We start from the raw sequence: 15,247 nt of genomic DNA on the forward strand, positions 1-15,247 counted from the left end.
GAACAGATGCAGGTCGTAATCCCAAGGATTGTAATTATATCTTTGGAATGGTATGGTTGTTAGAACGTACTTGGGTTACTAGACAATAAGTCTGAGGGTACATTAGGTCAAATTTTTATCCTTACTCTGAACTATAGTTACTTCACATTTAGTATATATAGTTAAAAGGAGTGGGGGGGCATAGAAACTTACAACATGACATACAGAGGGTGAACACCCCCCCCCCTGCAAAATTGCTGTTATGGCATAGTAGCACATTTCAGAAGTCACTTTTTAATTGTTGGAATAACATATTTTTCAAAGGTAAGGGCTCCTGAATAGTGCATCTCACTCTTGTGGTAGGGAACCTACTTCAACTTACTGACACTCACTTCACCAATGTTTCTTAAGTGACACACCACTGAAATCTCTACTGTTCGATATAATGCTTCAGATAGCTTCACTGAAGCAATTCTATTACAAACTCTAACAGGGACAGAACACAAATGTAGAACATCACTTTTGCAGGAGGGCAAGTTCTTCTGTACTCCCTACACTTCTTTATAGCAATTCTGACATCTGAGATCCTCTGAGAAAAGGGGAATGCTTGTAATTCCTCTCTTTTTTGAGTCTTTGAACCTCTGAGTTGTCACATATAGGGTTGTAGGTGATGAAGCTTTTCATAATAGTGGAAGTATGCATCTTGACTCTCTCCCAGAATGGGTTTGTTATGTCAGATCAAAAACAGCTATAAATCATTTTCTCAGCTGATATTGCATGAAGCCACTAACATGAGTATACAAACAATCTAAACCCATGTACCCAAATATTGGTGAGCTGTGGGAAATACTACAAATAAAATGCTGCCTCAGGCATTTCCTTATATGTTATTACCCTGAGGTCATTCCAGTTCAGAGAAAGAAAAATCATTAAAGAAAAAAAATCCCAGTCTTTCTGTTGAGACAATGTTGACTCAGACTGCTTACAAAGATTAACATTTTAAGCCTACACACATCACTGCAGAATGCAGTACACAGAAATTATAAGCAAACAATGTCTTGAGAAATTTTGAATAAGCAGACCAAAAATGAGTTGGGACATAAACAGCAGCTGAATGGAGTTTTGCAAAACAATTTTTAGACCATACGTATTCTGTGTTAAGTTGCTTTTTGTCCCATATCTATGAGTGGGGACTTCACTGAAATGTTAATTTAGTAAAAAGTGGACATTTTTGTTTGAGCTGGGCTGCATCATGTTGAAGATGATTCCTAGTTTTCCTTTATCCATCCTTTTTTTTTTGTTTGTTTTGTTTTCCATATGAAGCCATTGGCCTCATTGTTTTGTTTTGCTTTTTTTTGCCTACAGGTTTGATTTTATAGTACATGGGGCAAAATAACTGGAGATAGGTTGCTGAACTTACTGTATATTCACAGAAATCATGTGGATGGTATGCCATCATGGTTGACGATAGTTTGCTTGCACAGTCATAAGCACTTGTAGAAGACCTATTTGCTACATGCTGCAGGGACGTTCCACATGTATCTGCTGTTATAAACAGTTGCATAGCATTATAATTCTTATCTTTTCTTGCATTACTACAGCAGCATATAGAATGTGATTGACTTCAACTGCAGCTGCAAAACTGCTGAATAGTCTTGCCCATGGAAGATTCAAATATATTAATTTAGGAAAGAAACATTATAATTAAATGTAAATAATTTCTGAAAGCCTAACTACAAATGTACTTTATGTTACGTATGTATACACCATTCTTTATTTTTCAAGTAAATATATCATTTTCAGATTAGATTAGTCACAGTGAATTGTACTTCATGACTACTGACTCGGTATGCTTTTAACATTTGTAGTCTCCATGCCATAAAAGATGAAATGTTTCTCAGACAGACATTACAGCGCCAAGCAGCAGTGCTTCATCAAACATCAATTAGCTATGCTGTAAGTACTAAAGAAGACCTAACGCTTCCGTCTTTTATTCATTTATGCATTTGATAACTAGACTATGCCTGTAAGGTAGAACTGCTTCAGTATTTCTGTCAGTCTGTAACATAATTAATCCTTGTTTGGGTCTTCTTCTTATTTAAATTTGGTGGCTGGGTAGGCAGACTGTTCTGTAATGGACCATCTTAGCTGTAGCCAAAGCTAGTGAGAGCATATGTAGTTCAGAAATACTAAAAACATGGCTCTTCATTATAGTTGCTAATGTAAAAAACTTGGTGTAACACATTTTGAAACTTAAATCTTTTTTAAATGTGGCACTTCAGGTCATATTTTTACTGGAGTGCAAGAACCCCCCCCACTCTCACACACACACACGCACACACACACACACACACACACACACACACACACACTCACTCTCTGTCTCTCCACACTTACATACTCTTAACTCTTTGGTCACATAATTATAGAATAAGGGATATATTTGCATTAAAGCCCTTGATTAAGGTTTTAATTTTGAGATGTGGCCAGGTGCGCTTGTGTACTTTAGTTATGTACAGTACAATAACTGGACATTATAAAGAGATATGTATATGTAACATATATAAAATGGAAAATAATGCATATACAAAACTAAACAACAAACTACACATGTAATATTATTACTTGTAGAGTTGCATCATACTTATGGTAAAGAATATTGGAAAATGAATATCTTAAAAGTAAGATATGAGTAAAGTAAAACCAGAGGTAAAAGGAAGAGAAAACAGACCTAACTATAATGGGTCCTAATCATAAATATTATGTGCAATTATGTATGGCTGATGGGCAGTTTGTACCACATACCTGATCCTAGCAGGATTCCAAAATGGGCTAGTGCACATAGTTGTAGCAACATATGCAGTAGTCACTGGTGTGCAAATAGGGCTCTGGAGCTTTTGTGAATGTGGACTTCCCCATGAAGGAGCCAGCAGGTATATTTATGAGTTGGCAGCTGCGAACAACAAGATCATTAAGCCACAGCTTAACACTTGCTTATATTATGAGGATGTGTTGCTCAGCATAACATAACTAAGCAGGCACAGTACCATTATGCACGATGCCAGGGCACTTCTATGGGCTAGGCTTGTAAAGGCTCCAGGGTCATTAGCCTAGTACACACCTATGAACCTATGTGAACAGACAGGTTACTGGAACGTTAACACTAATGGCACCTCCCTCTGTGTACTATAATGGATTTAAACACCCTGCCACAACCACACCTGACCCACCCACCAGAAGACATTGACCTGAAATAGCCAATGGGAGCTGTTAATAAAGCTCACTACCCTGATTATTATACATACTAATGAAATGGCCCCTGCAGTCATGGGAAATTAATTGGTGCTCCTCTTTACTGCAGAAGAGTGCATACATTAACCTCCTGTATTCATGGTTTAGAGACAGCATCACCCAAACCCAGTAGTTTCCATGTCTGCCATCCCCCCAAAAGGACACATTCTGTGGACATATACTGTGAATATAGTTATGGATAATGCTCACACCAAACAGGCTATTAAAGATTTGGCCAAGATTTAATAACTTTAGCCAGATGACTACACACCGGCTATGTTTTAAGCAGAGTGGAATATCTTTAGTACTTTATTGCCACCTCATGAAGCAACTAAGAAAATCTACAATAGCAGCAGCTGACAGTTCATTTTTTTTCCTCTGGCAAATAAGTCCCCTTTGGGAGAACTTTTCTCTGGCAGATAAGTCCTTTTTGAGGGAATCCTTCCTCATAAAAATGTATTTATTTTTTAGTTGCTGTCATTTGGATTTATTCTCTCTCTTGTCTCTCTCTCTCTCTCTCCCTCTCCATATATATGTGTGTGTGTGTGTGTGTGTGTGTGTGTGTGTATATATATATATATATATATATATATCTATATCTATCTATCTATATATATATATATATATATATATATATATATATAGGTTCATAGGTAGGTACTAGGCTATCGGCCCTAGGGCCCATACAAGCCCAGCCAAAAAATGTACCCTGGCTTTCGCCACCCAAGAAAATTATTTTCCTGTGCCCCTGTCGAGCAGAGCCACAGAAGTGATCCCCGGGGTGAATTTTCCATTTCCCATCCAATCATCAAGATTTTTCTTGAAGAGTGCTAATGAGGAGCTCTGTTTGACATAGATAGGTAGTCTGTTCCAGAGTATGGGAAGTCTCTGGGACAGGAATCTATCCCTCCAGCATGTTCTGTTTATTGTAGTGACAAGGTTAAGGTCCCTAGAGCGTGTAGCTCGGAGGGATTGGGATTTCTTTAAGTGGAGCATGTCCATCAGCTCTGGGTTTGACATAGCTTTGTATGTTAGGCAGAGATCGCCCCTGAGTAGGCGATATGCGATGGAGTAAAGCTGTAGTTTTTTGAGACGGTCTGCATAGGGCATATGTTTGAGGCCAGTAATCCTCTTTGTGAGGTATTTCTGTGGTCTTTCCAGTTGTTGTAGATGTCTTGTGAGGTACATACCAAAAGGGGCGTTGTACTCTATAATGGGTCTAATGAGTGATGAGTAGAAGGGAACAATGACCTCTTTTTTCTGGATGAGAATCCTTTTGTGATGAGATGAGCCACGTAGAAGGATTTCCTGACCACTGTGGCGATGTGATTATCAAAGGAGAGACTACTGTCCACCTGTGTCCCAAGGTCTCATCACATTTTCGGCATTAAGTAGACTACCAGCTATGTGGTAGTTCATGGGTACAGAGTTTTTACCAAAGGGGATGACATTACACTTTTTGGCATTGAGCTTCAGGCCATGGCTTTGACACCAGGTATCTGTCTCATTGAGGTCCTTTTGTAGTTTGTCCACATCGTTAGGAGTTTCGATTATGGCTCCTAGTTTGCAGTCATCTGCAAACTTTGTTAGCCAAAGACCTTCTGTGTTGGCCTGCACTTCAGAGAAGTAGATACCAAACAGGAGAGGACCCAGGACTGAACCCTGTGGTACTCCACTTGTCACTGGTCTGATGTCGGATTTGGAATCCGCTACTTTCACAGTGTGGGTTCTGTCCGTGAGCCAGTTGGCAACCCATCTTGTGACATAGGGATTTATACCTAGTTTAGTGAGCTTATCTATAATTCCAGAGTGGGGGATGGTGTCGAAAGCCTTGGCGAGATCTAGATAAGCTGTGTGAACCATTTTACCCTCATCTATGGCTTTGGTGTCTGCTTCAAAGAAGTCAGTCAGGTTTAGGAGACATGGTCTGCCTTTTACAAATCCAAACTGAGTAGGGTCCAGAGTTTGGAGATTACCGATGTCTGTGTTTATGAGTTCCATGATGATACGTTCCATGGCTTTGCAGACCAGGCTCATCAGGCTAATGGGGCGGTAGTTCCCGGGGTCCGTCGTGGCTCCCCCTTTGTGGAGTGGGATAACTGTCGCAGTGCGCCATTCAGTGGGTACAAAGCCTGAGGTGAGGCTATGATTGAACATGGTACTTAGGTAGGGTGCCAGTTCATTCTGTAGTTCATGTAGAACGCAGCCTGGGATATTGTCAGGTCCCATGGATGCTGTGTTCTTGGCTTTGGAGAGTGTGTTTTTTACCTGTGCAGCCGTGATTATAGGAACTTTGCATTCTTCAGGTATAGAGATGGGCCCTCTAGGGGGTGAGAGGGGGGTAAAGTTAGCACTGAACCTATCTGCTAGGATGTTGGCAATATCAGTTGGTTCTATATATTTAGTGCCATTATGCTGTAACTCAGAGCAGATCTGAGTGTTCCCATTTAGATTCTTGACATAGCTATAGAATGCTTTGTGGTTGTCTTTAGAGTCAGTGGCAATTTTGTTTTCGTAACTAGCTTTGGAGGATTTTATGAGAGATCTCAGCTTCTTACTGAGGTTGACCAGAGAGTTCCTGCAGTGTATGTGTGTGTATATATATATATATATATATATATATATATATATATATATGTATATGTATATAGGTTCATAGGTAGGTACTAGGCTATCTGTCCGAAGGCATTTATAAGCATAGCCAGAATGTGTTGGCTTTCGCCGCCCCCTTAGATTAGTTCCTTGTGCCTCTGTCCAGCAAAGCCACTGAAATGATCCCTTCCACTCGTCAAGGTTTCTCTTGGAGTGCTAGCGAGGAGCTCTGCCTAATGTAAGTTGGAATCTTGTTCCAAAGCATGGGAAGTCTCTGGGACAGGAGTCTATCCCTCCAGCATGTCCTATTTATTGTGGTGAGGTTTAGATCCGTAGAGCGTGTGGCTTGAGTGGATAAAGTTTTGTTTAGGTGGAGCATGTCCATCAATTCTGGGTTGGACATGGCCTTGTATGTCAGACAGAGATCACCTCTGAGAAGGTGGTATGCAACCGAGTACAGCTGGAGTTTCTTCATTCGAGCTGCATAGGGCATCTGTTTGAGGCCAGTGATCCTCTTGGTGAGGTACTTCTGTGGTCTTTCCAGCTGTTGCAGGTGTCTTGTAAGGTACATCCCAAATGGGACGTTGTACTCTATGATGGATCTGATGAGTGATGATTAGAGGGGCACAATGACCTCTTTTGATCTGGATGCAAACCCTTTTGTGATTAGGTGGGCCACATAGAAGGATTTTCTAACCACTTTGGCAATGTGATTATCAAAGGAGAGATTACTATCTACTTAGGTCCCCAGATCCCGTATTATGTTTTCCGTTTTTAGGGAACTACCACCTATGTGGTAGTTTGTGGGTACTTTATTTCCAAAGGGAATAACTATGTACTTTTTGGCATTTAGCTTGAGGCCATGATTTTGACATCAGGTATCTGTCTCAGTGAGACCCTTTTGGAGGATGTCTGTGTCAGCCAGTGAGTCAGTTATAGCCCCTAGTTTGCAGTTGTCTGCGAACTTGGTCAGCCATAGTCCTCCTGTGCTTGTCTGTACCTCTGAGAAGTATATGCCGAACAGGAGGGGTCCTAGGGCTGAGCCCTGGGGAATGCCACTTGTAACCGGTTTAGAGTCAGACCTAGCTCGTGCAACTCTCACCATGTGGGTTCTGTCCATGAGCCAATTGACAACCCATCTTGTGACAATAGGAGTTTATGTTCAGGCTGCTGAGCTTGTCTATAATACCAGAATGGGGAATGGTGTTGAAGACATTTGCGAGGTCTAGTTAGGCTGTGTGTACCAACTTTCCCTCATCTATAGCCTTGGTAACTGTCTCAAAGAAGTCCACCAGGTTTAGGAGGCATGATCTGCCCTTAAAGCCGAACTGGGTTGGGTCCAGTGTTTGGAGGTTCCCAATGTCTCTGTTAATGAGTTCCATGATGATGCGCTCCATAGCCTTGAAGACCAAGCTAGTGAGGCTTATAGGGCGATAGTTCCCAGGGTCTGTTGTGGCTCCACCTTTGTGGAGCGGAATAACCGTTGCTGTGCACCACTCTATGGGTACATAGCCTGTGGAGAGGCTGAGTTTGAACAGTGTGATTAGGTGAGGGGTTAGTTCGTCTTTGAGCTTGTGTACGACGCAGCCTGGGACACTGTCCGGTCCCATTGATGCTGTGTTTTTGGCTTTGGAGAGGGCTGTTTTAACCTGAATGTCTGTAATTTCAGGGGCTCTACATTCTTCTGGTATGGTTATGGGCCCTTTTAGGAGAGAGAGGGGGGTGAAGTTTGCACTGAACCTGTCTGCCAGGATGTTGGCAATATCGGTTGGTTCAGTTTATTTTGTGCCATTCTGCACTAACTCCGAGCAGATCTGAGCATTGCCACTTAGATTCTTGACATAGCTAAAGAATGCCTTGTGGTTATCTTTGGAGTCCTTGGCAAGTTTTCTTTCAAATCTCACCTTGGACGATTTTATGAGGGATTGTAGTTTCTTGCTGATACTGATCAGGGATGTCTTCCCTTCTTGGGATTTTACACTTTTCTGTACTAGTTTCCTCCCTCTATTGTATAACTTGTTTATGGCAGGGGTCCACCAGACTGGTTTCCTTTTCTTAGAGGAGTGAGTCTTGGTTTTGCTTGGGATAGCGTGATCCATGCATTCTTGTAGGTGCCCGTAGAATGCATTAGTAAATGATTTTGCAGCTTGGACAGCATTATCCTTTAGCATGGAGGCTTTGAAACTTTTCACCTCCATCTTAAGTAACGTGAAGTTTGCTTTTGAAAAGGTTTTCATGGTGGTTTCCTTGTCTGGGGGTGGGGACGGAATGTGGATATCCAAAGTGATTTGTTTATGGTCAGATCTAACCAGCAAGGGGTTGACCTCTGGGGTGGAACACCGGTCGCCCATGTTGGTGATGACCAGGTCCAATATGTTGTCACTTCTGGTGGGAGTGTTGACCAGTTGCCAGTTGTTCCAGGGTGTTTTAGTTTATAAATTCTAGGAAATGTTAGGCAAGGGAGTTAGTACTTGACTAGTTCTCCCAGTTAATGTTTGGATAGTTGAAATCACCCAATATTAGGGTATGTTACCCAGTGTTTCCAGAAATGCGAAATCGGGGTCCTGGGACATGGTGGGCGATCTGTAGCAAGCTACAGTTTGAATTGCAGTTTTGCCCATTGTTAGTTGCACGTGGATAATCTCTGAAGCATCGTGCTGTGTCACTAACCTGGAGGTGTGGGTATCCTTGATGAATATGGATACTCCCCCGCCTTTTGTATTTCGGTCCGGGTTCTGTGGCTGAAAAGTATGGTATGAGTTGTATCCTGGTGGTGCTGGGGTGCTCTCTGGAGCCTTAAACCAGGTTTCTGTTACTGCACATATATCGATTTTCTCCATACTGAGGAGTGCCTCGAGTGCATGCATTTTGAGGTTTAGACTTCTGGCATTGAATAGTATTACCCTCAGATTTTTGTTACTTGTGCTATTTACGGCGATGGGTTTGTCTTTTGAGCCTTGCCTAAAAAAGGCACTATGGGGTGGCAAGAGCCTTGGCCAGTATTAGAAAGCCTAAGGGTGACAGGTGCAAGCCGTCTCTAGAGAAGCAGCGTGGCTTGTCGAGCATGTCATCCCAGGCAGACAGACACTGGATCCCCTTTGAATGACACCAGAAACTTAGCCAGTTGTTGAAATTGATCATTTTTTTCTTTATACCGTGGTATCATTCTTGGTGAGGGCAGGATGCTACTCAGGATCAGGGTCATACAGGCCTGGGCTACATGATCAGAGAGCTATTCCATGTCTCTTTTTTATGTAGTCCACGGAGGTACGGCTCAGTTCATTCACAACAACATGGACAATGACAGAGTCGTATTTGTACTTGTTCTGGAGTGACCTGAGTGCTTGTGTTACGTGGTGGATCCTGGCACCCGACAGGCAGCTAACAGTAACCTTCTCCTTATTCAGCCTCGTGAGTGGGACGTCAGTGTGCCTGACTATAGAGTCACCTATTACTAGTATGTTGGGTATGTTATTTTGCCTTGAGGGCTGTGATTGCGTGGCACACTGGTTTTGTGAAGTATGTGTTTCATGGTTTATGTTGGGAGGTAGAGGTTGCTTGGATGTCTGCTTTGGAGGGCTCTGTTGCTTTTGCAGATTTTTATTTAGAGCCTCCGAGTATGTTTTCGTGTATTTACGTGTGTTTTTTGCCGGTGCTGGTTTAATGGGTCTATGTGAGACTGGTGGTGTGATGCCAGTATTTCCTTTCTCCTCTTGACTGACTGATCCAGTCTTGGGTTGAGAGAGCTTAGCCTCCAGTTTGACTGTATAATTGCATCTCTCGCATGTATTAGTGTTTGGTGTTAAGAGGAGAGGGTCGTCTGTGTACATGAGGCAGTTGTACCATTGCCTCAAAATGCCCAGATTCATCAGTTAGACTGGAGAGTACACCTGAAACTGCCCTTTGGACATGCCTGGAGAGGTACAGTAAACTGTTTTACTGAATGGCTGGTAAAGTCAAATAGAGAGCCTTGTCCTTCTGTAGTGCTAGGGTTTATAAGTGATTGCTATGAGTTTTGAGCAAGTGCCAGGCTGAGAAATGAATGACTTGAGTGCTTAAGTTGAAAGTTTGTCTAGTTCCAAGGGAAAAATTGAAGAGGAGACTTTGTGGAGCCGGGAATAGTTATACCCTAGCTAACCAGAGCTGCCCGGCGTGCAAAACCGGGCAAATGCGGTTTTTATAGCAGGGAAATGAAAGAGATAGAAATTAGCCCAAAATGGCCAATAAACTACTACTTTCTGGGCTGAAACCACTCCTCCAGGGACAGATAGGCTGCTCAAAGCTCCCCTCTCTCACAGGTGAACAGAGAAACGTCCTTCTATCCAAGTAAGATTTGGGCAAACACAGAGATTTGTAACACAGCCCTGAATTCAGCACTAACCTGAAAACTGGACTATACTAGCTTAGAAAGGTGGGAAACAAGTATACATATATATATATATATTTTTTCAGAAAATAAAGCAGATACAATAAAAAAACACTTTAAATGTGCATAAAAAGATGCTTATTATTATATATCTCAGTTAAGAGTTGTAGTCAATGCTCCTAGTAATAAAGTAGGAAGAAACACAAATACAGTAAAAGCAGATGAATAAAGTGAAATTTTTTTATATATAAAAAACAATAGAAAAAGAAAAATCTAATTTAAACAAGTTACCCAATTAACCAGAAAAAAAACTCAAACCTGAGCCCTGTTCCAGCAGTCTTCAATCAGACAAGTTCTAACTGCACACTCCCGCTACTAGAGTGCAGGGGAACCTTCTCCAAAAAAGATGGCCTTGATCAGTGCTCAAGTTATACAAACAAAGCTAGATTCAGCAGGCCTGAATCTGGTCCGATGCTACAGCAACAAGGTGCACCAGTTTCAGAAAGAAACAGTTCGAATAAGCAGGCACAATAAGCCTGTGACCAGAAATTCCCAGGTCAGAAGGGCAGAATCCGGCCTCTCCTCCCACAAGAGTGCAGACCACAAACCATCTTAATGAAGAATAACTGGCCTGAAGCCCAAGTGCTTAAACCAGAACTAATACACTTTTAGAATAGCAGACACTGAGCTTTCAATCAGCAATTCCCAGCTTAGAAGGATGTAAGCTACCTGTCCTGCCACAACAGTGCAGACCACAAACCTTCTTAATGTAAAACAACCGGTATGAAGCCCAAGTGCTTAAACCAAAAGACAGAATAACAGTTACAATTTAATCAGGCTACTACCAAACAGCAATAAATGCAGCAGAATAAATAAAATTGAGTACCTTTAAGAAGAGGCAAAAGCAAAATAAAGTAGGGGGAAACACAAATACAGTAAAAGCAGATGAATTTTTTTTGTTAGTAAAGTGCAAGGAGAGAGGACGGAAGAACCTAAGTGGGTTTGCCTTCTCAAATCTTTTCTCTGTATTATGTAGAGTGAACACTAGACTCAGAATATGATCTCACTGTATTCGGTTAAGTGAGCAAATGAGATGGACTCAGGAGGAGTGTTCAAATACAGCCTTACAGGAGGGGCGGGCAATTCCAGAGTCACCAACACTAACACCAAAACAAGAACAGGGAGGATGGGTGGGGACAAACAAGAAGAAGAATAAGTACAGTTTTACAGATTACAGAGATATTAAATCAAAATGCAGACAAAAAATGAGAATAAACACTTATATTTTCTCAATATCACAGCTGGAAGTAGGTCAATCTCTCTGCAGCAGCCTGAGCAGCAGCTATATCTGATTTAAAACACAGGACATAAACCAAACAATACAGATACAGGAATACTTTGTCCGGATGAAACAAGTTCTGAAAACTTACTGCCACTAAGAAAACAGACAAGGCCTCCAGACAAAGGATTTCACTACAAGTGAGGTCAACACTAAGAGATATACAGCTATAACACACAAGAAGAAGAATAAGTACAGTTGTACGGATTACAGAGATATTAAATCAAAATGCAGACAAAAATGAGAATAAACACTTATCTTTTCTCAATATCACAGCAAGCAGTAGGTAAATCTCTCTGCAGCAGCCTGAGCAACAGGTATATCTGATTTAAAACACAGGACAGAAACCAAACAATACAGATGCAGGAATACGTTGGCCAGATGAAACTAGTTCTGAAAACTTACTGCCACTAAGAAAACGGACAAGGCCGCCATACAAAGGATTTCACTACAACTGAGGTCAACACTAAGAGATATACAGCTATAACACACAAGAAGAAGAATAAGTACAGCTGTACAGATTACAGAGATATTAAATCAAAATGCAGACAAAAATGAGAATAAACACTTATCTTTTCTCAATATCACAGCTGGCAGTAGGTCAGTCTCTCTCTGCAGCAGCCTGAGCAACAGATATATCTGATTTAAAACACAGGACACACACACACACACACACACACACATATATATATATATATATATATATATATATATATATATACAGAGAGAGAGAGAGAGAGAGAGATATATAGATATATATATATATGTATGTATATACATACGGTTTACTATCGTTAATTCGAACGGCAAAATATTTGCCATTCAAAATTATGAAAATTTAAACCGAAACAAAATATTTCGAGTGTACACAGTGTCGCCCCAAATGATCGACACATTTGAGTCGACATTGTCGCTGAAAATGTGACATGATATCCGTATAGGAGCTGATGTAAATCAAACTCCTATACAACATATCACGTTTTTGCAGGGGGGCAAGCACCCCTGCACCTCCTGTCCCCTGCTACTAATTTATTCCAACTCCAAGATCGCACTACAGTTGGGATATGGATGAATTTCCAATCCTCACTATACCGCAATCTCATACATATAGTCAAACACACTTATGCGAATGCACTACTGCATTCACGTAAGTGTGTTCGACTATCCAAACTACTATTCATTTATTGAAAGGCATTGTGATTTTCGGCAGCATAACTGCCAACAGCATGTCGTTCGTGATAATGATAGTAAACGTATACATACAAATAGATATGTCTGTGTGTGTGTGTGTGTGTGTGTGTGTGTGTGTGTGTGTGTGTGTGTGTGTGTGTGTATAAATAAATATATATATATATATATATATATATATATATATATATATATACACAGAAAAGTTGAGAAATCCCTTTGGACTCCCTTACACACAGAAGATATACTGTATATTATTTCATAGATAGTATAGCATCCCTAACCAAGGATTCCCCAACATCTAATCCTAACCCTTCCCAACAGCCACATACATGCACTTTCACCTTCAAACCTGCATCCACATCCTATATAAAACTACTCTTAAACAAACTCAAACCATGCTCTACTTCAGCTGATGACATTCCAAGTGAGTACCTTAAAATAGCAGCCAGTAGTATTGTTTATCCTGTATCAACCCTTATAAATAGGTCGGTATAGGAATCTCACTTTCCCACTCTCTCAGGAAAAAAAATCACACATTATCCCTCTACAAAAAGGAGGAAATTCAGCATACATTACTAACTTTAACCTATAGAAATCTTATTTCCCCCTATCCAAAGTACTTAAAAATGAATTTAGAAACAATTGCTAAACTATCGCCTGCAGGAAGAACTATTGTCCTCCATACAACAAAGCTTTTGTCCCTTCCACTGTATTAACACTGCACTTATAGCCTTTATAGATACTGTCAATAAAGCTAAAGATAACTGCAAACTAGTTTATTCCTTATTTTTATATTATTATTATTTAATATTACCCGGTAATCTAACTTTTGCTGCCATAAATGTTGGAAGCATAAGAAATAAAGTTGTTCCACTACATGCCTGGATTGTCCAACGTCAGCCTGATACTCTAGCTGTAACTGAAACTTGGCTAAACCCAGCATCAATGACTCCAACATTATACCTCCTGACTATAATAGCATTTGTAATGACCATACAAAGAAGAAAGCTGGTGGTATTGCCTTAATTTTTCTCAAAAAGTACCAGATTTCCCCTTACAACAAACCAGTAATAAAATGCAATTCAACAGAGCTACTTATTACTTTCCTAAAATTAAACAATTATAAACAAATGTGTATTACTGCTCTTTACATCCTTCCTGGTGACAATACAGCTATACTGGAAGATATACTACACTGGATATCCATAACATTTCCACAAGAAATAATACTACTAGGGGATGTGAATGTCAGTTGGTTAGATATAAACTGTAACTCCCCTACATCTATTGTGAATGTATTTGGTTTCACACAACTAATTAATAGCCCTACCACCTCAGGTACAATATCTGATTGTCTCAGTGATCATCTCCCAATCTGTTTGGGGGTCCGAATGGAGAGATGATAAAAACAGCAAAAGGAGAGAAGTATTGCTGGAATTAAATTCATCCTCAAGTCTTGGTGAGTACCTTCACGAGGTGGACCCAGATTTTCACAAAATCTCACCAAGACACCGATATATAGTCTGTATTTTATATAGCATCTATCATACACAGAAGTAGATTAAAAAATAAAGAAGATAGTTGGCTGCACAAGTCCCAAGATAAAAAAGTGCCCAATCCTGGTAGGCGCACAGGTACCAGGACTGGAAGAAATTACAGTGTAGAATCCTCAAGACATGGAAATATTTATGCAATGGAGCTAGGCCATACCCAGAGGGAGGATGGCCACCCTGTTGTAGAAGTATGTAGCAGTCCACAAAAACTGATAGGCCAAAAAAAAGCTTTACAGACGATACAGTGGATTGTTGAGGATAAGAAAGAAATTATGTATTGTTACTATTATGCAAAAAGCCCAGAATTTCAAGCAAAGATATACAAAAAGATTAAGAGAGAAATTGAAGGAAAGAAAAATACTTCCACAACAAAAACTGTCACAAGCTTCAAATAAAAATTTCTGTTCATTAATACAACATATCCATGAAAAACACTATATAGACCAAGGAACCTTGTGCCATTTGGAAAAAGAAGTGACTGAGGAAGTGCGAAAATGTAAGAAAAAAAATTAGAGACGGTTGAAGGGTATAAAAAAGAAATAAGGGGAAAGAGAGATCTGATATGGTGCAATATTTATGCAAAGGAGAAAGCCAAATTAATCAACACAAAAAGGCAGCCCCAAAGATCTTCGAGGAGAAATATAGGCAAAGGCATCCAGTTATGGAAAATTTCACAATAAAAACAATAAGATTACAAAGAGGGAATTTAGAACAGAAGATTAGTCAACTGGAAGTTAAAAAATAGAAACTGAAGTTATGGAGTTAATTGCAAAGTGAAGGATTCAGTGTAGAAAGTCTGGCACAGGTCATGTCACAGCATGATGGAACAACTAGTCCCCAAAGTTAGGAGAAACAAGAGGAGCAGGAGACATCTGAAGAAGAAATATGGACATGAGAAAGAAAAAGAGATTTAATATGGTGCAATATCTATGCAAA

General features: G+C 40.3%; 1 protein-coding gene across 3 annotated transcripts in view; it reads left to right on the plus strand.

The window, feature by feature from the left end:
• CCHR3.PART0H10orf67 (chromosome chr3.part0 C10orf67 homolog) overlaps window positions 1–15,247 on the plus strand; it is a 2,394,588-nt gene that overhangs the window by 1,982,516 nt on the left and 396,825 nt on the right. For 2 of the 3 annotated variants that reach the window (XM_044064557.1, XM_044064559.1), the window contains one exon: window positions 1,848–1,935. The exons of the other annotated variant lie outside the window; for it this stretch is intronic. In XM_044064557.1, the coding sequence (XP_043920492.1) occupies window positions 1,848–1,935 (88 nt within the window). The remainder of the gene's footprint in view (window positions 1–1,847; window positions 1,936–15,247) is intronic. 3 annotated transcript variants of the gene reach the window in all.

The sequence above is a fragment of the Protopterus annectens genome, chromosome 3.part0 (assembly GCF_019279795.1).
Source record: "Protopterus annectens isolate FY-2018-M chromosome 3.part0, PAN1.0, whole genome shotgun sequence".
NCBI classification, from domain to species: Eukaryota; Metazoa; Chordata; order Ceratodontiformes; family Protopteridae; genus Protopterus; species Protopterus annectens.